The sequence below is a fragment of the Acanthopagrus latus genome, chromosome 17 (genome assembly GCF_904848185.1).
Source record: "Acanthopagrus latus isolate v.2019 chromosome 17, fAcaLat1.1, whole genome shotgun sequence".
NCBI classification, from domain to species: Eukaryota; Metazoa; Chordata; class Actinopteri; order Spariformes; family Sparidae; genus Acanthopagrus; species Acanthopagrus latus.
In genome coordinates this window covers 30,568,406-30,592,325 of record NC_051055.1, presented here as the reverse complement: position 1 = coordinate 30,592,325, position 23,920 = coordinate 30,568,406, and the positions used below count along the sequence as shown (strand labels likewise).

At 41.0% G+C, this 23,920-nt stretch overlaps 1 protein-coding gene across 7 annotated transcripts; it reads left to right on the top strand.

The window, feature by feature from the left end:
• Nucleotides 1–11,207: 11,207 nt before the first annotated feature.
• On the top strand, nucleotides 11,208–22,809 carry kcnv1 (potassium voltage-gated channel modifier subfamily V member 1). 7 transcript variants are annotated; one of them, XM_037074330.1, is made up of 6 exons: nucleotides 11,208–11,257; nucleotides 12,012–12,101; nucleotides 12,527–12,731; nucleotides 15,131–15,437; nucleotides 17,424–18,091; nucleotides 20,502–22,809. In XM_037074330.1, the coding sequence occupies exons 4-6, from the start codon at nucleotides 15,142–15,144 to the stop codon at nucleotides 21,017–21,019; spliced, it is 1,482 nt and encodes a 493-aa protein (XP_036930225.1). In that variant the 5' UTR covers nucleotides 11,208–11,257; nucleotides 12,012–12,101; nucleotides 12,527–12,731; nucleotides 15,131–15,141; the 3' UTR covers nucleotides 21,020–22,809. The 7 variants fall into 7 exon arrangements, with proteins under 7 accessions (XP_036930225.1, XP_036930232.1, XP_036930231.1 ...); XM_037074337.1 differs by having other exon boundaries at nucleotides 11,208–12,101; nucleotides 12,532–12,731; XM_037074335.1 differs by lacking the exons at nucleotides 11,208–11,257; nucleotides 12,012–12,101; nucleotides 12,527–12,731 and adding exons at nucleotides 12,792–14,058; nucleotides 14,710–15,028.
• Nucleotides 22,810–23,920: the final 1,111 nt, after the last annotated feature.

Genomic DNA, 23,920 nt, shown 5'->3' with positions numbered 1-23,920 from the left:
GTCCAGATGGGATTGACTTTATGAACCAGTGTAGATTATTAATTTAGTTCACAGTCGTCCAAAATTTTCAGTTGGTTTTGCTTATAGTGTTAAAGTAAAAGAACACAGTTATTAGTTATTTCTGATAATTGTTACATTTTACATGTTTTTCCTACTTTATAGAGATAGATGGTGATTTTTTTAACTAATTTGTTTCAATCATATTAAAGCTTCAAGTTATACATAATTAAAGCCGTTGTTGCTCTGAGTGACAGAGAGTCATGAGTTGTGTAGTTAGGTACCAGAAACCAGGTTTGATTAGGCCCACCTCAGCTCCACCCATGCTCCAGCCCCTTAGCCATTTTTGGAATAGAGGATATAAGCATGACAGGCACTGCCAAGATGCTGATGGCTGGAGACTACATCCATTTCTTTATACTATCTGTTACACGCAGAAATAAAGATGCTCAGATGCTAACAAAAGAATGTGGAAGACACAACTTTATCTTTGATATTGAGATTGAACTACGTATAGGTCTATGAGGGTTGGAAGTAACAAAAATCATTTAAGTAAACATGCACGTTAAACACATTTTTTTAACTGATTTGATCAATGTATAGTTGATTTGAAGTTGAGTTGTGATATAACGAAAACAGTCTTAGTTTTATCACTTAACTCTTGCATTCTTCATTCTTCATTCAAAACACAAGAATTTTTTTTTTCCATTAAAGGAAGACATTCTCAAGAGTGGAAGTAACAGAAAATAACAGACAAAATAAGCAATAAAAATGTTTACAAATGAATAATGAATGTAATGAAATCTATGTAAATTGAAAGACTGAGTGATAAACTGTCAATTGAATTGATAGACTTGATTGACATCTTATTTCAAACTTTATTTCTCTGATATTTAACAGGACTACCATATCCTGTATTTTGTCTACCTCAGGTGTGAATTTTATTGTGAATGATGAAGGTAAGACGTGATTTATGATAAAACATGACTCAGTTTTCATCATACCATGACTGTTTTATTTTGACAATCAAATTGGCATTCAATTAATCAAATCACTTGAAAACGTATCAGTCTATTTTTCAATACACATTCATATTTTTTCTTTTACTAATGTGACTAGCAAATGTTAATCAAAACAGTCACACCGTTTTGTCATCAAATGCATTAAGTAATTGTAATCCTTTGTCATTCAAATTGTCATTTGTAATGCATGTGTCATGACAGACTTTCCGACTGTGGACTCTCAGAGACTCACTTTGATGTTGTGGCCTCAGCTCTGAAGTCCAATCCCTCCCATCTGAGAGAGCTGGACCTGAGTCGCAACAACCTGATGGATTCAGGAGTGAAGCTGCTGTCTCCTGGACTACAGAGTCCACATTGTAGACTGGAGACTCTGAGGTCAGTTCACAGACTCTGGCTTATGTAGTCAGGTTAGGAAGGAGCAATTTCACGTTCAGTATCTGGTTATATATGGTTAGGAGGACTAACCTTCGCAGAACACAACTGTCCCCCCATTCCACCTTTGTAACAGTGTAGCAGAATATTGGCTCAGGATTCCCCCCTTGAAATAGCAGTCTGAATGTGGCATATGATTATCCACAATAACAAGTCAATCAACTAATTTTCGGGAAAATGCTGATTAATTGGGGTGGCTTTGACTAAGAAGGTAACATGGGTCCTCTACTAATCCAGGTGTCAGAGGTTTGATCCCTGGCTCCAGCTGCATGTCGGTGCAAGTGTTGGATAGACACTAAACCCCAAATTCTGAGCCCTGATGGCTGTTCCATCAGTTTGTCAGTGTGTGTGAATGGCTGAGCTTAGAAATATCATCTATGACTTTTGATGAGCAGGTTGGCAGGATGCCATTTTAAATTGTGCATTAAGACATAGTAATGTTGAACTGCAAATTTATCACATGAACAGATATAATGAATGAACATTCATCTGCATTTTTTAATTTTTCTATTCAGACTGAAATACTGCAGGTTGCAAACGATCAGCTGTGCTTCTCTGGCCTCAGCTCTGAAGTCCAACCCCTCCCATCTGAGAGAGCTGGAGCTGAGTGGAAATGACCTGTATGATATAGGAGTGAAGCTGCTGTGTGATTATCTTCAGAATCCACACTGTAGACTGAAGACTCTGGGGTCAGACACCATTATTCACTTATGTGCTAAAAATTACTTGAGATATCTTAATGCTCAAATCTATGAGGCACATCCAGTTTGTCTGGACAGCAAACCACATTTAATGCAATTTTTATACAATGCTACTGACACCTACATTGCTGCCACAGCAACCACGCAGATATCCTGGTGATGTCTGGACACAAAAATCTGAGCCAATCATTTGCAAATGATAATGCAAACTCTCTCTCTTTCAGATCTGATTTGAGAAACAAATATATTTAAAACCTTCATGGAATAACTATGCTGAATAATTCACTCTAAATCTCTAAAAGACTTATTAATTTCTCAAGCATGTTTTTTGAAAAAAAATTTCTTTTTTTTTTTTCAAGAAATTGAATAGCTCTATTTCAACTGTTAGACAATAAATATATTCAGGAGTACTACTTTTTTATGAAGCTATGTGATGTCTATAGTGGTTGAATTGTTGAAACTGAAAATGCTTCATATTGAGCAACACATACAAGACCAAAAAACATCAGATTATAAATGGATTTTCATCTACACCATTTATTCTTTGTTCAGGTTGTTTGGCTGCCGTTTGTCAGAGATTGGCTGTGCTGCTCTAGCCTCAGCTCTGAAGTCCAACCCCTCCCACATGAGAAACCTTGAGCTGAGTGGAAACAAGCTGCAGGATTCAGGAGTGAAGCTGCTTTGTGATTTTCTGCAGAGACCAAAATGTAGATTGGAGTCTCTGAGGTCAGACATCATATTAACTTCAGTGCTGAGATGAAATGATGTGAAAGTTGTATTGTCACTATCAGTGGGTAATTTGACCTAAGATTTACAATATAGTACAGTTTTTCTTTTTTTGTTTCATGTTTTTTGTGGCAATAGTTTACATCACAGTGAAAATCAGTCTTTACCTTTTGTCAAAGAATCTTTAATTTGCATCACTTGCAGACTTTTGTCCTTTTAGCTGTCAGTTTGTTTAGATAATCTGAAGAGATGTCGCTCAATGCTCTCTGAAGCATCTCTCAAAGATTGGATTGGTTTAATGGGTTTGAATTCTTATGTAGCATAAATTCACTACTCCCGTAACAGCTTAATAGAAACCGTATTATATAGATATGGTGACTGCACTGGCCATTCCATTATAGACAGAATACCAGCTGGCTGCTTCTTTGCTAAATAGTTCTTCATAACTCTGAATTTTGCTTTGGTTCATTATCCTTTTATATAATGAGGTTGGCTCCAGTCGAGCTCCTTTCAAGAGATATGGCATAGTGTAACAGAATGAAGTGATAGCTGTCCTCATTCAAGATACTTTTTTACCCTGAACAAATCTCCTACTTTACCAGCACCAAGGCACACAAGACCATTGCATTTTCTCCAACATGCTGACAGATGGTGTCAAACACTCCTCCAGCATCTTTTCATGGTTGCTGGTGGTTGACATAATACATCACCTACGCTACAAGCAGCAGAACCAATTAATATGCATCTCTCCATGAAGAGAGCTGTGTGCTTTTAACACACAAGACACAACAGTTTAATTTTATAGATTATTTAAATCTCTGACAAGCCAAATTAATCGACCAGGATCTAATGTTAATGAATGATCTGTGGTCCTTTCTTACACACACAGTTCAGATTCATACAGTGAAATAATTTGGAGTGAAGCAGCAGTTCCCCTGATAAATCCTGAGCTCCATCAGAGCTATTGTTATTATAAAATATTTATTTTAGAAGCTCAAAACTCCAGAGTTTCTTCCTTCACAGTCACATAATAAGTTCATCATTTATTATTATAGAACAAGGCATAACAATACATTTGTAGTTTTGTGTTATTAGTGAAAAGTATACAGATAATGTTTAAATCCCAGCATTTATTTTTGTGCAGTCAAATTCATCTGATGTCTCTACAGCTGTTAAAGCTGACTGACAGCTGATCCAGCTGTGATCAGCAGTATCCATCATCAGAAATAAATGTTGCTTTACATATCTTTTCGGTCTTATTTCTCTTAAAACACATTTCCCTGTTTTCCTTGCATGGTTTCCTAATGTCTCTCAGTTATCAATCGTTGGCCATTTTGAGACCAGAATCAAACCCTCAAAAACTGATGCTTCATATACTCAGATAGTTTAAAGAAGCCAATTTTATTGCTTCTTTAATCAGCACATGATTGGACAAGGGTTTTCTAATGATCAGCCTTTTAACAGAACAAACATGGATTAGCTAACAAAATGTGCTGTAGAGCTTCATGCTCATCAATAGGGAGTTTTGGGTTTAATTTGGCTCTCAATAATTATTACTGATTATCAGGGATAATTATTATGATAATAAGATCCAATTTTCATTAGATCACATCAGTGAGAGTGATGAGAATTGTTGATGTTTGTCAAAAAGTGAGATAAGGTTAGTGGAAGTACTGATGTGACAAGCAAATATTAATCAAAACAGCATATGTCACACTGTTTTGTCATCAAGTGCATGAAATGATTTTAATTTGTTATCATTCACATCGTCATTTGTAATGCATGTGTCATGATAGGCTTTCTGACTCTGGACTCTCAGAGACACACTTTGATGTTGTGGCCTCAGCTCTGAAGTCCAACCCCTCACATCTGAGAATACTGGACTTGAGCTACAACAACCTTCAGGATTCAGGAGTGAAGCTGCTGTGTGATTTTCTGCAGAGTCCACACTGTAGACTGGAGTATCTGGGGTCAGTGACTCTCTGTTACTACTGCACTGTAGATCTTCAATATTTTGTTAAAAATTGGTCATAACTTATGCACTTATGTAACTTATATCCAGTCGTAAATTTCCTTTAGAAGTGTAGTTGCTTGCTGAAGACATTTCTTTGGTGTCCATTTGTTTCAATGTGTTTCCTAATAATACAATGCATAATTCATTATCTACATCATTTATTCTTTATTCAGATTGGAGTCCTGCAGTTTGTCAGAGATCAGCTGTGCCTCTCTGGCCTCAGCTCTGAAGTCCAACGACTCCAATGTGAGAGTGCTTGACCTGAGCTCCAACAAGCTGAATTATTCAGGAGTGAAGCTGCTGTCTGATCTTATGCAGAGTCTACACTCTAGACTGGAAACTCTCAAGTCAGTAGTGGGTTTAATTCAGTCCATGCTGCTTAAGCAATATTATACTAAACACAGGCAGGCTAACACAATACCCAGGTTGGGGTATCCCCCACTTCTACCTTCAAGCTGACTATGCAAATCAAACAAATATTTAATATAAAGTGTCGTATGTAACTGACATATGGACGTTACAGTAGAGAAATACATATTTTTTAAATTTTCTGTTATGTTTTCTAGTTATTCACTCTAATGGCTCGGAACATAAATGTCGCAGTCAATTATAGATATGATATCTGATCTAGCATTTTATTGGTCAGTTTTGTCAGGACTGAAAGAATGAACACTCATTTTAAAATTCATTCTTTACTTTTTGAACTGTTATAATCCCTACAGGGTCCACAGCACGGTGATCAAAGCTGATAAATTATTTGGTAAATATTGCAAAACTATCCCCCATTAATTAAGCTATAGTACATTCAAATTTGATCATAAAGTGAGCATGCCCTCCTTGTACATTCATTCATCACTCATTACTATTATAATTGGAAATGTGTCACATTTGTCAGACAAATATTCATTAATTTGAGCTTTAAATGTTTATCACCCTCATCAAGTTTTCATTGTTACTTCTTTTCCTCATCAGATGATTCTGCTGTCAAACTGGATGAGAAAGAAAACCTGTCAGAGCAAGGCAAAAAGGTGAAAAGGAGAAAAAGAAAGAAAAAATCTTTATGGAATAAATTATATTTTTCATTTGAATCATCGTCATGTACAGTTGTTTTGACTCTTTTAGACAGTAATAAGAATAATAAATGTCTATACTCAAAGCAACGATGACAAACGCAGTTGTTGCAAGATAAGTAATTTGGTAAACACTGCAACAAATAACAACCTTTGTGCATTTTTAATTCCAGGGTCCTTTATCCTTCCCACCTGAACAGATAACACACAATAATGAATCTGAATACAGGTAATCTCTAAAATGTCAAAACATACCCCCAACTTCTGTCATTATTTATCAATTCAAGTCATAATATTTATATTATTATATTATAGCATCATAACAATTCTCTAACAACTAGAGAGAAAAGTTGAATCTTTGAAAAACACATAAACGTACATTTCAGAATATCTGTGTATCCCCCTTCTGCTTTAATGACAGCATGCACTCAAGCTGGCATGGACTCCACAAGTTATTCCGAAATTCCATCAGATCCGTGTTCTGTTGCAGCTCCAGCAGTCTGGACCCTTCTGTAGCAGGGTTAGGGTTAGGGTTATGCACATGCATCAATTGAAATTCCCAGCTTAGTGTAAAACCTGCAGACTCATGTTGTACCTGCATGATCTGACAGTGTTCCAGAAAGCTTTAGTTGATCCCAGATTTGAATTGACTTTATGCTCTAGCAGGATAACAAGCTCAAACCCACCACAAAGACATCAGAGTCCTGACTCTCATGGACTGTCCTCCACAGTCACCTGACGTCAAACCCCGTTGAACATTTATGGGGGCACTTGATTGAAAAAACTAGGCATTCTGTGACATCACAAGTAGCTTTGTGGAACACTGTCCGATGATGCTGGAATAACACGAGTCAGCAAGTTTTATACTAACTTGTGGAGTCCATCCAGCTCGAATGTATGCTGTCATTAAAGCAAAAGGGACACGAACCAAATATTGAGATATTCTGTCAAAAATGTAAACATTCAACTTCGACTCAAACTGTTAAGCTGATAATATCATATGTAATGAAAAACAAAGCATTACATTTGAAACAAATGCAAAATAAAAGTATTCTGACTGGTGATCTCAAATTTCTGGTCCCAAAAGAAGATAGAAAAGGCAGTTTTTTTTTTGCCATTGTCGCCAAGTGCTTGTTAATAGGGCCAATGTTGGGCCTCTGTAAATTTATATGTGTCCTACAGGTTCAGGTGTCCTGGTCCGGGTGTGTTCCAGTGTTCTTTGACTGGACTGGTATTCGACATGGCTCAGGAGGCGGAGCTGCTGTACAGGATTGTCCAATGGGATGAGGGTCTCCTTCAATCAGCTGGCAAGATGGCTGCAGGGCTGCTGTTCAATATCAAGTGTTCTGAGGATGCTCTCTGTCATCTCCATCTCCCCCACTGTGAAACAAAGGATGGTAAAGACATGTCTTTCAAGGATTTGTATTAATGCCATTTTCTGTTCCCAAAATAAGATGCACAGGTGACATGCAAATTATAATGAAGTTTGTGCATAATATCCAGGCAGCTCACATGTATGACAGGAAAATAACAATATATTTAAAGTCATAATTAAAGAATAGAAGCCAACTGTCCAAGTTATTGATATACTGTACATAACAGTTTAACTCTCAGATGTCACATGGTTAGAAAAGGAATCGCGTGAATATCAACCTGTTAATGGCATTTTGCTTTCACAGCCTTGCTCGTTGATAACGGGTTGTCCGTCGTTCATATCACTGATGATGGGATGAGCATCTTGGAACCGCTGGAGATTACAGACACTCATGTGGTTGTGAAGGTCCCTCACTTATCTGCCTTTGGTCTGGTCTGGGATATTGTTCAAAGGTTTCTCAACATCACATTGCCAGTGAACGGTCAAGTCCTGCTGTTCATCCGACCCCCAGACACATGGCCTCGAGTACTCTATGTATTTGTGCTGCAGGAAAACATCCCTGTGGATCAGGTAAATCCATTTTTCATTAATGCATACCATCAGTGTAAACGTATGATTTAAGCCACAGCTGTTTCCCGAAAGATCATTCACACTTCACTCCTTTTATCAGAGTCATTTGGGATACTTCCACCTTAGTGATCAATAGAATCTCAATACTTCACCACCTAAGTTCCAAGAGTCAAAACTCCTGGAAAGTGTCTTGACTGTCTGATTATACACACCACAATAAAAATGTCCTGTTGCTGAAGGTTGCTGCCCAACAAGGTGATGCTGAGTACATCAGGATCCCTGCTGAGTGTCATCTCTGCTTTGGTGAAAGTTACAGTGTCCACTGTGAACCTCAAAGCTTCACAATACAGCCTGAGGTGAATCAAATCCCTTTGACTCTTATAATGGTTATAAACACTACTATAATGAATGACGCTCTGGCTGCATGTTGAAAATATACAGTTAGGAAAGGATTAAATGACACATTGCTACTGGTTTTCAGAATGCACAGTTTCGCTTAAAGTACGGACCAAATTTCCATCCAACATTTGAAGTTATCTTGACTACAATCCCAGAGAAACTCACTTTGATGGTCCAGGACCAAGAGAAGAAAGAAGTCTGGAAACGTGAGCTGTATCTGGCAGGTAAAGGCTTCACTCTCTTACAGCAGCAATCCATATGAATAGAATACAACAAAAGAGGATAAAACATTAGACTGCTGGTGTTAAAGAGTAGGGAACAAGGGAGTGCTGATGTTACACTGAAAGCAACAGTGTTGCTGGTGTTTGACTGAAGGGAAAAAGAGATTGCTGTTGTTAATCAATAGGAAGAATAGAGTACAAGTGTTACACTGTAGGGAACAAGAGTGTGCTGATGCTACATTGTACAGAACAAGAGTTTGCTGGCGTTAAACAGTAGAAAACAAGAGATTGCTTGTGCTACCGAGTAGGGAACAATGGAGTGCAGGTGATAGCACTGTTGGGAACAAAGGATTGCCAGTGTAATAATACAAGGACCGAGAGATTAGGGAACATGCAGTTCAAAGTGTTACATCATAGGGAACAAGAGTTTGCTGGTGACAGACTGGGAGTGCAGGTGTTACACAGGAGGCAATGAAAGACAACAACAACAATCTTGAGCTGTAGCCAATATTGACAGAAAGTGTTTATTTACCTCTATACAAGGTTTGATTGGCCCCATCTGCAAAATAAGTAACAGTATAAGAACACATTAATACAAAGACAGCAGCTCCATCATAAAACAAAACAATATGAAACACACATTTCTCTAGGTTTTCTAAAAGAAGAACACAGGACAAGAGATTTACAGAGCAAATATGTTAACAGACAAAAACATGACAGTAAACTCCAGGTCAACTTTCTAAGAGGTATGTTTTTTAAAGTGTTGGTTATTAAACCAAAGTATTTTCCTTGGCTATCCTTCAGGTCCAAGGATGGAACTTGAACAAATGAACATCCCAGCAGAGGACAGCGTCCCAGCAGAGGACAGCGTCCCAGCAGAGGACAGCGTCCCAGCAGAGGACAGCGTCCCAGCAGAGGACAGCGTCCCAGCAGAGGACAGCGTCCCAGCAGAGGACAGGCTGCTCTCGGTTCGGAGCAAGTTTGTCAGAAGAGTGTCTGAACCTGTTCTGAACCAGCTTCTGGATAAACTTCTGGAAGGTCACATCATAAATGATGAGGAAATGCAGTCAGCCACAACAAAAACCAAAGAGGACAAAGCACGAGACGTGATTGATGTTGTGCGAAGAAAGGGAACTGAAGCCAGCTCTGTTCTGATCGCTGCCCTCTGTGACGTGGATCCTTGCCTCTCCAGAGTGCTGAACTTACGCTGAAGCAAACACAAAAAGATGACAAAGTTCTGTCATTAAAGCCGGTGCTTTTAAAAGAGTGGACTCAAACTCTGACAAACAAAACTCGGACAACTCTGCTGGATGTTAAGCAAGGAAACCATTCCATTACGAGGTTGTATTTGCAAACATGAACTAAAACAGATACTGATGCTGTAGTTAAACCTCACAGGAGACACAAAAACAGAAGCTATTTGTCACAAAGGCATTTCTTTGAATGCAAAAAATGCATTTTTCTCTGCCAAGGTTTTTTGGTTGATTTGTCAGCACAATTATACCAACACTTCTTAACGTATTTCCACAAAATTGTGAGGGAGGATGGGTCTTGTAAAATGGATCCCATTTACTTCTGGTGCAGATCCAGATAAAGGAACGGATCCAGGAATGTTTTATTTCAACATTTCCTTAATTTCCCAGGGAATCATGCATGGACCTTAATGAAAGAAATCAGGTATATTTAGGTGGCTGGTATCTGTGAGAGAGTACCAAAGGGGTCTCCTGGGCCTTGGAGGAGGTATGCACTCTACCAGTTAAAAGTGTGGTCAATGACCTTTTAGAGCCAATGCAAAGAAGAACCAAGCAGGTTCTGTTCGTACAGTTGTTGACTTTTATCAGCTCACACTTAGGAAGAAATGTTTTGTGAGTATGGTACGTTTTTATCACAATAATTGTATTTACCTGCGAAGGAGATTCTGTTTTCGCTGGTTTCCTTTTAATTGTTGGTTGGTTGGTTTGTCAGCACCATTACAAAAAAACTGCTGGATGGATTTCCATGAAGCTTGGATGGACGACAGGTCTAGGCCCAGAGAGAAACCCGTCAGAATTCAGAATAAAGGGACGCATCCAGGAATTTTTCATACGGTTGATATCATTGTGAGAAAACAGTCACAGTGTTGTTCTGTGTTTGAGCCACTAGATGGAGACAGCTTCAGAGAGAAGATGCAGCTGCAGCATCAGGCAGAAAGACCAGATATTTCAGAGTGAAGATATAAAAATCAGCTTCATGTAATTAAGACGAGAATTTAACAATTAAGTTGACATTTCTCACAATTTTCAGCATCTTTACAAACCAAATAATCAACAACACTTAGGAGGAAATAATCAGCAGGTTAGTGATTCATGAAAACAATCAGTCTGATACAAAACAATTCCAAATGAGTTTCAACTGTAAAATCGTACTTTACAACAATTATAATTTTACTGATGGCACTACTTTTTTTTTTTTTTTTTTTTTAACTTTTGATTCTAGGGTGGCTGTAGCTCAGCGGGTAGAGCAGGTCGACTAGTGATCAAAAGGTTGCTAGTTCAAATCCCGGCTCTGGTCAGGGCTGGGCTGCATGTCGAAGTGTCTTTGAGCAAGATACTGAACCCCACATGGCTCATCAGTGAGGGCCCTGCGATGAGCTGGCGACTTGTCCAGGGAGTACCCTGCCCTCGCCCTGAGACAAGGCTGGGATTGGCTCCAGCAGCAACACCCCTCGACCCCCATGGAAAGGGATAAGCGGTTCGGACAATGACATGACATGACATGACTTTTGATTCTTAAAGTATATTTTCATGATTAAAGTTAAATACTTTCACCTAAGTAAGATTTTTAATGCAGGACTCTTGAGTTTATAGTATTGTATTAAATACTTTTACTTAAAGGAAGACTGTGGAACTTTTTATCACTTTTTGTTGTACACGTTCTGTGAAATTTTATGTTACCAAAGATTACAGCAGAGACAACAACGTTCAAAGGTTCATGTACAGTTGGTTACATGCAGCATGTACAGTGTAACTGATATGTGCATCAAGATGCAAAGGAGATTTACCGTTGCACTAAAGTACTCGTGATACTTTTCTGGGTGGAGTAACAAGTTTTTAAAGTAATATTCCTCAACACTGGTTGTATTCGCATTTTGACGGAGTCTCTAAAGGTCGACTTTAATCTTTAAATGTCGACTTTATTCTCTACATTTTGATTTTGATTTTTAACCCCTTGTCCTCAAAATCTACCATAGATTTTCACCTGCAGTGTCACCACTTAATAACAGGGTAACTCCTCCACCTCTGGACCTTCAGACTCCTCCTCCACCTCCTCCTGTGTGTCACTCATCACCTCTCATACCTCCACCACTCCATTTAAAACCTGCACCGCCAAGTGCAGCAGCAGCAGTTGTGTCCTCCTCCTGCTGTCTCTCTGCACTGATGCCGACAATTCCTCCTGCATTTTCAACACTAACCTGACTTTGTTCTCATCATGTTATCATTTCCAGAAAAAAGTCAACGTGCTCTGTTTGAGGATTCATGAGAAAGTGGAGTTATCGTCCAAGCTGGATGTTTACGATCTTCTTCAGTTAGATCAGGTAAGATTCAGCTTTTTATATCAGCTGTTTGTTCTCATTTCTCTGACTGAACTTTGGCTCGAGATGCAGTAAATACTAAATGTGTGATAATTAAATCCAGTAAAATTCGTCAGTGTTGCCTTGAGTAGAAATCAGTCCAGAATTGTATTTTGAAAAATTACAATTCTCTACATGTAACAGCAACAAAAATCCTTGAAAACAGAATGTGACTAAATATTCAACTCAAATATTTCCATTTCATACAACTGTATACTTGTACTCCATTACATTTCTCTGACAGCTTTAGTTACAAGTGATTTTTCAGTGTCCAGTGTTTCATCTCCAGATGTGTTGATGCTGAATGTTTGTGATTAACTGAAGGATGCTGAGAGAATCTTCCTCCTTCTGAAGACAAAATAACTCTAAATCTCTAAAATCCCTCTCAGATCAGCTGGAGACTCTCTGTTCTCACAGCGCAGCTACGACACAAACGTGTGGTGATCTTACAGAAAATGATGTATCGCTGTAGATGAAACCAGCCGGCAGCAGATGAAAAGTTAAAATGAGCTCAACCTGAAACACGTACAGCAGTGAAATGACACGTACACGTTAATGCAGCAGTGATATTAATAACACCAGATGTAAGAGGACGTGAGTACTTCTTCATACTTTGATACATTTTTATTATTTATACTTACTTATGCATATTTGAATGCATGTACTGGAGTATTTTCACAGTACTTTTACTTATGTAAACCATCTTAGTATGACGTAAAACAAGACGAGCAAACAGCAGATCAAACATCTCAATAAAAAAAAAGAAATTCTTTTCATTTTAGTCTTTAATCACAGAAATGTTTTATATTCAGGTCGTTGTAATAAGTGTGAGTTCACAGATAATAAGGTCAGTATTAGTCTTTACAGGATGCTTATGAGACTTATAAGAAACCTCGACTGCCTTTTTTTGGTCATTGTTACACCTTTTTTTAAGCTGTTTTATTGCTTTATTAAAAAATATTAAACATTATTTAATCATTTATTCATTAACATTGACTTTGCTTTGTGCAGGCGCTGGATCTAAAGCAAGAATCGTCTTTTATCACAGCCAATAAAACCTTTATTATTAAATGGGAGAGAAAAAAAAATACAATTTGGGTTTCTTTCTGTCCGTGGCTCATATTTAATGATGTCACGATTTTGGTCGTACATTGACTGAAACACGTTCTCGATTTCGATTATTGAAATCAAAAGCGATCGAGTGTATCTGAGGACGGCACAGCTAGCTTAGCATTAGCCTGCAGCGTCACTTCCAGACTCTTCTCCTGTGTGATGAAGACGATCAGCTGACTGGCACCAGAGGAACAGATGGATTTATTGTCTTTGTCAGAGATCCTTTATTGATTTGAATGTGAAGAGGGTTCACTCTGGACAGATCTGAGGAACTTTGTAACAAACTGAATTTCTTTGAATCACTGAATGCTGCTGTTTGTTCTTGACCCCTGGAATCTTTATTTTTAGTGAATATTATTTGAACTTGTCTAAACCTCACCTTCAAAATGTGACCCAGATGTGACGCCCAAATCAACGTGGATTTGGAGACTGCCCCTCTCATATTGCTGCCTGTCGTTAACGCCGTTCACATGAGGCAGGGATCCGTTTATAAGTGATCAGTTTCACACCACGTCAGAATCAAACCCCGGAGACGAGCTGCTGACGAGCTGCTGCATATTTCATGTTTTGGTGTAAATGATTCAAACAAACACGCAGGCTCCTGTTGTGGGCCCCTGACGACAGCTCACATGTGGCCCTGAGACGACGAGTCACTGCAACACCTGCATGATCCAGAACCGCTGAAGGACTCTGAGCCGCCCTTCAACCACAACAGCTGCAGAAGGACGGCGCTGACCCAGAACTCTGTCCGTCCGTCTGCCGGCCCACCTCGGTCTCTGCTCAAATGGCCTCATGTAACATTCAGAGTGTAAGTGTTAGAGAGATGACAGTGTTGGACAGAGACACCTAGCAAAAGGGAATGAATGATCACAGGAACAGTAGCATTAGATCTATTAATTAGCTAAGCCAGCTGAAATATTTAAATATTGCAGCAGCCGGAGATCGTCGAGAAGTAGGACACCGCCAGAGGCTTCATCTCATTCAGCTGCACGTCTGTTTCTCATCTCGTGGATCCTTCTTTGAGTTTTCTTTTCTTTTTTTCCTCCCGCGTTTTCTGTCTGCGATTCTCTTTGATTCATTCTTTCTGTGCTGAGGTTCAGTGAGGATATTCTTGAAAGAGCTCCTTTAAACTGTCCGCAGATCTGTTACAGCAGCAATATGAGTATTACAAAAACTGCTACTGCAGAGAGATATATGAAGAATAAAGAATGGAGAATCCTTCATGGGTTCATTTAAAATACATTTAGCTTTAACTGTGGAATTATGACACAAAATGACCAAAAGAAACAACGACATAAAAAAGCAAGTCTTTGAAATGTGTGAAGGGATGTAACAGCTGACGGCTTTTTTGTCTTTTGAGATGTTCGGTTCACTTTCGAGGATGCCCCTGTCAAACCCAATCATGACGCTGAGTCTCTGGGCTCGTTTAGCAGCCCTGTGTTCACCTGGCCTGTTACAGGAGCAGCAGAGGACCAGGACGGAGGCTGGAGAGGTCGGTGTGTTTACTGGAGAAACTACAGCTATACACCACCGTATCAAACACAGAACTAAGCAGAGCTGATGTCGCGCTGAGAGCAGAAGAAGGTGAAACCAAATGCAAGGCTGGCAGATGAGTTTCAGAACCACGGGAGCGGGCTCAGGCAAACACACCCGATGACTGGACTGAGGACTGAGCTACACACTGGACTGACACAGTGACTCTAATAGGATGATCAGCTGTTTGCTAACATGTTAGCCACATCATCTTGTCACAGCTTGAGTTCCTCTGCCCCCCTCTGGTAAAAAGAACCAGTAAATACAGCTGAAAAGGTTCGTAGCTCTTCTCTAATGTGGGTTTGACATGAACTGGTCTTTCTGTTCTGACTCCTCCCACCCTTCAGGACTCTCCACCATGAGCTCTGCGGTGGGGGCGGAGCTCTACAGTGGCAGCGCCTCCCCGGTGTCTCTGGACTCCAGTGTTTTCTTCAGCGAGATGGCGGCGTCCAGCATCAAAGACCCGCTCGACTTCTTCATCATCAACGTCGGGGGAAGTCGCTACGTGCTGTCGCAGGAGCTGCTGGCTTCCTACCCGGAGACCCGGCTGGGGAAACTAGCCTGCTGCAGCCGAGACTCAGCGCTGGAGCTCTGCGACGACGCCGACCTCCTGGAGAACGAGTTCTTCTTTGACCGAAACTCACAGACCTTCCAGTAGGTGGAGCCTTTTTTCTTTTTTTTCCAAAATCTTCCCCAAGGAATATATATATACTAATCTGGCCATCACAGTTTCAAAATAAAAGTGCAAAGTCTTTAAAGTGTTAAAACCATCTGACACCAGCACGACATGGAAATAAAGTGCAAAGAAAACCCTTCAAAAAGCTGCACAGGTGTGTCAGCTCTCATCACAAACTGTGTGATTTATTTTTAGGTATGTGTGAGTCATCCAGATTTAAAAGACTTCCTCTCTGACGCCTTTATATGACCTATATAAGCAAACAGGACCATCTAACTGGCTCAGACGTATCTGGGTGTTTAAAACCATTTATTCATATTTATATCTCACAGCTTGAGGTGAGAAGCTGCTCTGTAGTCTGTTGAAAAAAATGTACAGAGCGGGAAAGTTTCATCACTGTCACATATCAATCTAACATGGACACAAATAGACCAGCCAGATCCAGATGTTTATGACAGGAGGCGGTGGTGCTCCTACTGCTTTTGTCCACAGGGGGCGCCAGAATCAACAGAATGGAAGCTCCCTGCAGCTGCTTTAAAGTGATAGTTGGGTTTTTTGGATGCTGCTGTTATTGCCATCAGACAGCACTTTTCATTGAGGACTAAATTCACTCAACTGCACGTCTGTTTGTTGTCTGAGGCAACGTTAAATACTGAAATATAGCGTACAATTAAATGGATAAATCGCCCTTTAGGCAGCTTAGTGCCTCAACATCCATCTTGATCAGAACCAGTGTGGTACTGAAAGGGCCGACTTAAAAGAAGACACAATGATGTTTGTTGATACGCACATTTTCCATCAGACTTTTGGTCTCAGACGGGGGTTCGACCATCCAACATGCTCTGAGAGACTTCACCAGAGAAATGACAGCAACATCTAAAACAAACTACATTTTTCTGACAGGTCATTTCAAAGCAAAAGTGCAAGTATTAGTCAGATTTGTCCAACTAGCAGTCGACTCTGAGGACGGAGAGTTTAGCCCCTCGATCAGGCTGCCAGATCTGTGGTGTTGAGCAGCATGCAGCACATTTAATTAAATAACTTCACCCTACATATAAAACCACATTTACATAAACCCTAAATGTAGGTCAGTGGCTTCGTAGTGCATCAGCTTCAGGCTGAACATCTGAAAATAACACGACGCACCTGAACTGTGTTCACCTTGATGCCTCCACTGAGTTCCTGCCTCCAGTCAAATGTTAGTTTGAGTCACGGCAGCACCTGATGTTCAAACGTCTGCACAGGTGAGCTGTCAGCTCCCGTTACCTGGAGAAGTTCTGATGGACTGAACTCAACTGTGATGACAAGTCAGTATGAGGAAAGGAAGAGCTCAGCCATGAGGGGAACTGTCTCTTTCTTTCTTTCTTTCTTTCTTTCTTTCTTTCTCAGTAAGCATTCCTGTTTTCTAAGCTGACAGAAGTATTTGTTTGTGTGTCTGAGATCAGATCACAGCGTGGACCAGACTGACAGCAGATGAAGTCTCAGCTGCTCTGAACTGATCACGAATATGATGAATGTTCATTTTATTCAACATTCAAAATGAGGTCAGAGTTCAGCTTCGTCTTGTAGACTCATTGAGAGGAACCTCCCCGAGCTTTGCAGAAAATCATGAAACAAAAAAAAAGATAGATAGATACTTTACTGATCCCGGAGGAAATTCAAGCATCCAGTAGCAATAACAAACATTGAACATACATACAATATCAAAGAAACAGTAGAAATAAAAATATGGAATAAAAAATAAAAAAGCTAAAGTAATAAAAACGTTTTGTACAACTGAATGAAAATATAAAGTGATATTAAAAATATGAAGTGACATAGAGGTAAAGAGTATTAAGGGGACAGGGGACGTTGTACAGTTAAATTAAATTGGGCTATAAAAGATGAGTGCTAGAGTAAGCGTCCATGTTGTGAGTTCACTGTGAATCTCATTAATAACTTCTGGTGTGTATCTCTGCTGACAGGTATGTGATGAACTACTATCAGACGGGTCACCTTCATGTAATGGAGGAGCTGTGTGAGATCTCCTTCCTGCAGGAGATCCAGTACTGGGGCATCGACGAGCTTCGCATCAACCCCTGCTGCCGCGAACGTTACTACCGCCGCAAGGAGCTGAAGGAAACCCTCGACATACAGCGAGAGTTCGAGGCCGAGGACGACGTAGACGACTTTGTGGGAGCTGCCTGTCCGGCTTTCCGGCGCCGCCTGTGGGACCTCCTGGAGAAACCTGACTCATCGCGAGCCGCTCGCACCTTCGGCTCGCTCTCTGTCTTCTTCGTGGTGGTGTCGGTCATCAACATGGTGCTCATCTCGCTGGACCTCGAGGAGGACTTGGGTGTGAGTGGCGTTGGCACCAGAGCGCCGCTGCTGTTCGACGCCCTTGAGTACGTGTGCGTGGTGTGGTTCACCGGTGAGCTGGCACTCCGGTTCCTCTGCGTGAGGGATAAGTGCCGCTTCAGTCGAAGTATCCCCAACGTGATCGACCTGCTGGCCATCCTGCCGTTCTACGTGACGCTGGCGGTGGAGAACCTCCACGGAGGAAGCACCGAGCTGGAGAACATGGGCCGCGTGGTGCAGGTCCTCCGGCTGCTGAGGTCGCTCCGTATGTTGAAGCTGGGGCGACACTCGACAGGTAAACACGTCTGAACAGCAGCGTTTAACAGTTCACACTGCTTCAAGTCATCATGTGTGTTGACTTGTATCCTGTTACGAAAGCATCACGTAGCGTATGAAAGACAGCAGAGACGCTCGCTGTCTGAGTTAGACGTCACGTATGATCAGAACAAAGTGGTTCAGTCGGGTTCACTTGCTGTTGACAGTAAGTAGATGAAATCACTGTCCACCTTATGTTCTCATTAATACTGTTTTTATACGTACGTGCTCTCCAGATGGTAATGTGCATTTAGCTTGAAGCCTCACTGTGCTGGTTGTGAGGTCGGAGGTTGGAGCGAGCCGCCGTGACGTCACCCACAAGCTTCTGAGGAGCCAGAATGAAGCTCAGAGTTGGAGGTCGTCGGCATCTTGGCAGCGCCTGACTCCACCCGACTCCAGGCTAATCCGAGATGGGCAAAGAGGCGGAGCGTGGGCGGAGCGTGGGCGGGGCGTGGGCGGAGCTGGACGTCATTTAGTTAACCTCAGTGAGCTCTTTATCTCGCTGCAAACTCTTGACTTTCCCTGTCAACTGTTGAAAAACAGCCTTAAAGGACGAGTATGCAATGAGTTTGCACACGATGAGCAGCTGAAGGAGACTTGTTCCTTCCTTGGTTTACCTCGGCACGTGTTCTCAGCCTGTCAGGGGATTTCAAATACATGACGCGAACATCCAGGGAGAGAAGAAGAAATCTGAATCCTCCTCGGTGAGAAGCTGCTGCTGTGAGATTACAGCCGGGAGGTTTTCTGAGGACGACAAAGAAGAAGTATTTTGGCAAAGTCCTTCAGGAGACGGAGGGAAGAGAGACTGAGTGTGTGTGATTATACGTATGTGTTTGAGTGTGTCAGACTGGGATGTATGAGCGCTTTGATCTGTGCGATTCTGGGAAGGATGATGATCCCTGGACTCAACTCATGAATAATAAAAGAGAACATGGAGGGAGGAGGAGGAGGAGGAGGAGGAGGCAGAAAATGAGAAAGAGAGGAAGCCACATGATAACTGTTCATGCATACACACACTCTGAAAGAATACAGTCATTAAATCTGTAAAAACCAAATCATAATGTCCACACAAAACATTTAAACTCAGTCGTCATTTCCTCCGTCCACACTGATGGAAAGTCAGGTGAAGTTTGGTAGGCTGGAGACTTGTTTTAAAACAGGAAAACAACCACAAAATAGATAAAAATACTCCAGAACTTCATTAAAACTTTGCTGAATCAGCTGTTAGCACTTCCTGTTTGCACTGAATCTGTGGATGTTCAGACAACGATCACTGGATCACTGTGACACTGAAGAAAACCTAAAAACATGATGTTTCCAAGGCAAGTTCTGCACATGTCAGGAGAGACTTTTTTGTCTTAAGCTTGTCTGCTGTGATCAGCCTGCAGGACACATCACAACTGGATCAGTATTTACATGATCACATTATGATTTTCTGATGTTTTCATTCAGTTTTCCCTCCCTTGTGATTGTCCTGATGAGCTTCACCTGTCTCTGATCTCCTCTCTTCTCCTGAAGTAGCTGAAGACGTTTGAATATAAAAGAAACAGCTTGTCCAAGTCTCCTGAAGCCTTGAGATCCAAATGTCCAAAGTTCCTGTGAGCTGGGAGAAGATGAAGTCGTCTCCACAACATATTCTGCAGCTCTCATTCATCGACTTAACGTTTATTTAACTCTCCTGTTTTGTATCTTTTGGCTGTCAGACGGAGGCTCAGCACAGTAAAATAAAAAGAGCAGGAAGTCTGACACCGAGCCTCACAGCGACCCGACTGACCCGCCTGCCGCTCCAACACATGAAGGCAGTATTTATTCTTTAACAGCTTTCACACTTTAAACTCTGAATACAATGAAAGCAAACAGCCGATTTGCTCTGATTCTTAAATCTCTGCAGCTTCGTGCAGCCGCACCAAAGAAAACCTCCTTACAAGCTCGTTTCAAATCCTCCTTCAACTCGACACCAGAGCTCATTTCTTTGTCTCTCGGAGGAGAATAAGTCATTCTGAGGTGTGAACGTCGGCGCTGCCAGACGCTCACGTGTGGCTGTATTTATAAATGTGCTGTTTTCTCTTTTCTGACACTTGTTATTTTCTCCTGGCAGTGAAATGTAGAGACGATGCCGTCAGTCACGGCACACAGAGGTTTTAACTCTGCAGACAAACTGCTGCCGTGAGAGAAACACTGGGTCTAATTCAGGTTCACAGAAAGAAAATACAGACTTTTAACATTAAATATTACATTTATTTTTTAGGGAATGTAACGTTGACACAGTTCATGATTGTGGCTGCTAAATCTGCTACATGTGAGACTTCACACCTCTTCCTGGATGTGGTTTGGAGCTGAATGTGGGAATGTTAAAGCTAAAATATTCCTCTGTCCTCGTTCCTGTCCAGGCCTCAAGTCTCTGGGGATGACCATCGCTCAGTGCTACGAGGAGGTCGGCCTCCTTCTCCTCTTCCTCGGTGTCGGTATCTCCATCTTCGCCACGGTGGTCTTCACTCTGGAGCACGACCTTCCCGCCACCACCTTCACCAGCGTCCCGGCCGCTTGGTGGTGGGCGACCACCTCCATGACGACAGTCGGATACGGAGACGTCCGGCCGGACACGGCCGTGGGGAAGTTGCTGGCCTTCCTCTGCATCCTGTCGGGGATCCTGATCCTGGCGCTCCCCATCGCCATCATCAACGAGCGCTTCTCCGCCTGCTACTTCACCATGAAGATGAAGGAGGCGGCGGTGCGGCAGGGCGAGATGCTGAAGAGGCTGGCCCGCGGCTCTGTGGGCGGGGCCAGTGTGGCGGGAAGCGTGAACCTGAGGGACGCCTATGCCCGGAGCGTCATGGAGATGTTGAGACTGCACGGGCGGGAGAGGGTGAGCACCCGGAGCAGCGGAGGAGAAGAGCTGTGGTGGTAGAACCAGAACCAGAACCGGACCTGATGGTTCACTGCTGCCTGACCTCTGACCCGTCTGGAGGTCTGATGAAGATGTTTGTTACAGCATCCAGAACATGAGATGCATGTAAACATCTCTTCAGTCACTTAAGGATTATTACTGTTACTGTATGACTAAAGTACTGCAGTAAAAGTACTTTACTTTTGTAGTAAAAGTACTTTAATTTTACTGCAGATTATTTCCATGTTGGACTTTAACTATGAAGAAAATTACTGGAATAATCAGCTGGTAATCAAATAATCACTTTTCACAGAAAGATGTGTAACAATGTCTGAGTTCAGCTACAAATATCATTTATATTTATTAAAACATGCAGTAAAATGAGACCCTAAACGTTTGACTTGGTGCTGCAGCGCGACCAGACGTGACATTAACGACACTGACGATAAAAATAATCAGTTAAGAAAAAAACATTCAACACAAGTGAGTTTTTGGAAGAGCTTTAAACGAGAAGAGCTCCACAGCTGAGCGGAAATAAAACTTTGATATGACTGTAAACTGATTCGGGGTCAGTGGTGAAGACATTGTGTGTGTTTTCTATGTGATTTCTGGGTTTTTGTGGAGTTTTTTCCGTCTTGTATCTGTTTAATTAGTCCAGCCTGAGTCCCCCAGTCAGCTTTCACCTCCACACCTGAACTTCATCTTCCTGCTCGCAGTGTTTTTGCAGCTCTCTGTCTGTTTCTGGTGTTTGACCGCCTCACTCCACCTGCACCTCGTCCCCTCGTTAGTTTAGTTTGTATTTAGGTCCAGAGTTTTGTTCTGTGTGTCTGAGATCCCTCTGTTCTGTCTCCCTGCTCCTGCTGCAGAAATCCTTATTAAAACCTCGTCCATCACATTTCCTGCCTGCTGTCTCGTACATCGACAGACACGACGTGTGACACCAACAGACATCAAACCAGGGATTATTCAGTGATTTAATATGACCTGCTCAAAAACAGTCAGTGCGTTAAAGGAGGATTAAATTCAGTCATCTCCTCTGCTGCTGACACTTCTGGAGCTTCACTGAGAAACAACACAAATAAACCACAGAGTCTGTTTCAGCTGAATCTATAAACTGTTGTCAGAAACATCCTGTTTTGGATTTAAATGTCTGATTCTGTCACCACTAATGTACGTAACACTTGTAAATGTTGGAACGTGGACGTGATCTGATGCTTCTGGATTCAGAGGAGAGAATATTTCTGTTTCCGTGTGAACAACATGAACTCTGTGCACCGTCTCAGAGGACACGTGCAGTAATGAGCGTTGTGTAGAAGTCGGTTTTAAACCCTCCAGGCTGTTTTTTATTTTGGTGGCAGTACTTGTTGTATATTTTCTGTCATCACTCTGTGACTCAGCTGTGTAATAAAGGCCGTTGTCCTGCTGCTCTTTTCAAATATCACAGCGACGCCTGAAGGCCTGAATTAAAACAGTGACCGGTGAGCAGCTGCCTCCGTGTCTCTGCTTCCTCGCGGTCGTGTTTGCAGTTCAGCTGCTCCGTGTGGATTTGATTTCAGTGATTTTCTCACAAAATGTTGAAATGTTCCTTTTATCACAGCTGATATTCAGAGAAACATGTTGGTCGACCCTGAATCTGACTCAGACCACAGCAGCATTAACATCGTCGTGCTCGATGTTCTGCTGCACTCGTATTTTTAGGTCCAAAATCCTCCTGATCTCAGAGCGCAGCAGTGCAGCACGACAGTCTGAAAGTCATTTATATTTGCATTTTACTTTTAAGAGGATAAAAAGATTATTAAAGTAAATCTTAATGAGGACAGAAAGAAAATGTTGGAGAAAACCCCATAATTAAAAATAATGAAGTGCTGTGTATTAACTTTAGATGAGCAGAACTCCAGAAGAGCCATGAAAAATAATATTACAGGAAAAAATGATATTTCATGATTGAAGCTTTAACTTTATCAGAAAAAAGTGTTAAATGTCTTAATATTACAATAATGTCAGAAATATAATATTTTATGTCTGAAGTTATTTTACCAAAGAAAGAAGTAGAAGTGTTCAAGAGAAGTCAGAGTGTGAGGAAAAAATAAAAAATAATAAATAATAAATAAATAAATAAATTAATTAATTAATAATAATAATAATAATAATAATAATAATAATAATAATAATGACGTCTTAATTTTACAGGTTAAAAGGATGAAAAATAATAATATCAGAAAACTTCAATATTTAAAGAGTTAAGTTGTAATTTTATGAAGAAAAAAGATCAAATCTGGAAAAATGTAATATAATATGAAAACAGTATGAATATATTTCAACATAAAGTTTTAATTGTGCAAGAAAAAGTGTTTGAATATGATATTGGAAAAAACTTTTCAGAAACAAAGTTGTTATTTTATGAATTAAAAAAAAATTCAATCAGAAAAATATTAATAATATTTCTAGAATGAGGTTTTAGCTTTGAGTATAAAAACTTCCTGTCGCTTCGTCTCAGCGTCTCAACGTGTTTTCAGTTAAATGTGAAGTGAAGCTGAACATTTTGTTCTCCAACATAAATCATCATTAATGTCCCACAGAGGAACCAGACAGATGCTAATGTGCTAACGTGCTAACTTCAGGGTTTGTCGTCTCTGCAGTGTCTTTAAATAACATTAAACAGGAACAAATCATCTGTTTGTTGTGTGACCTCATGTGGGGTCCAGACCTCAAAGTCATCACACACACACACACACACACACACACACACACACACACACACACACACACACACACACACACACACAGGTGTGGTGGTGTGATGTCTCGTCTGTTTGCAGCCTCATTAACTTTGATTCGTTTCACAGTTTGAACCTCTCGCGTCGGCTTCAGGTGTCGTCTGATGAGAAAAAGGTTACAGAGAATCATCAGTGACATCCAGCA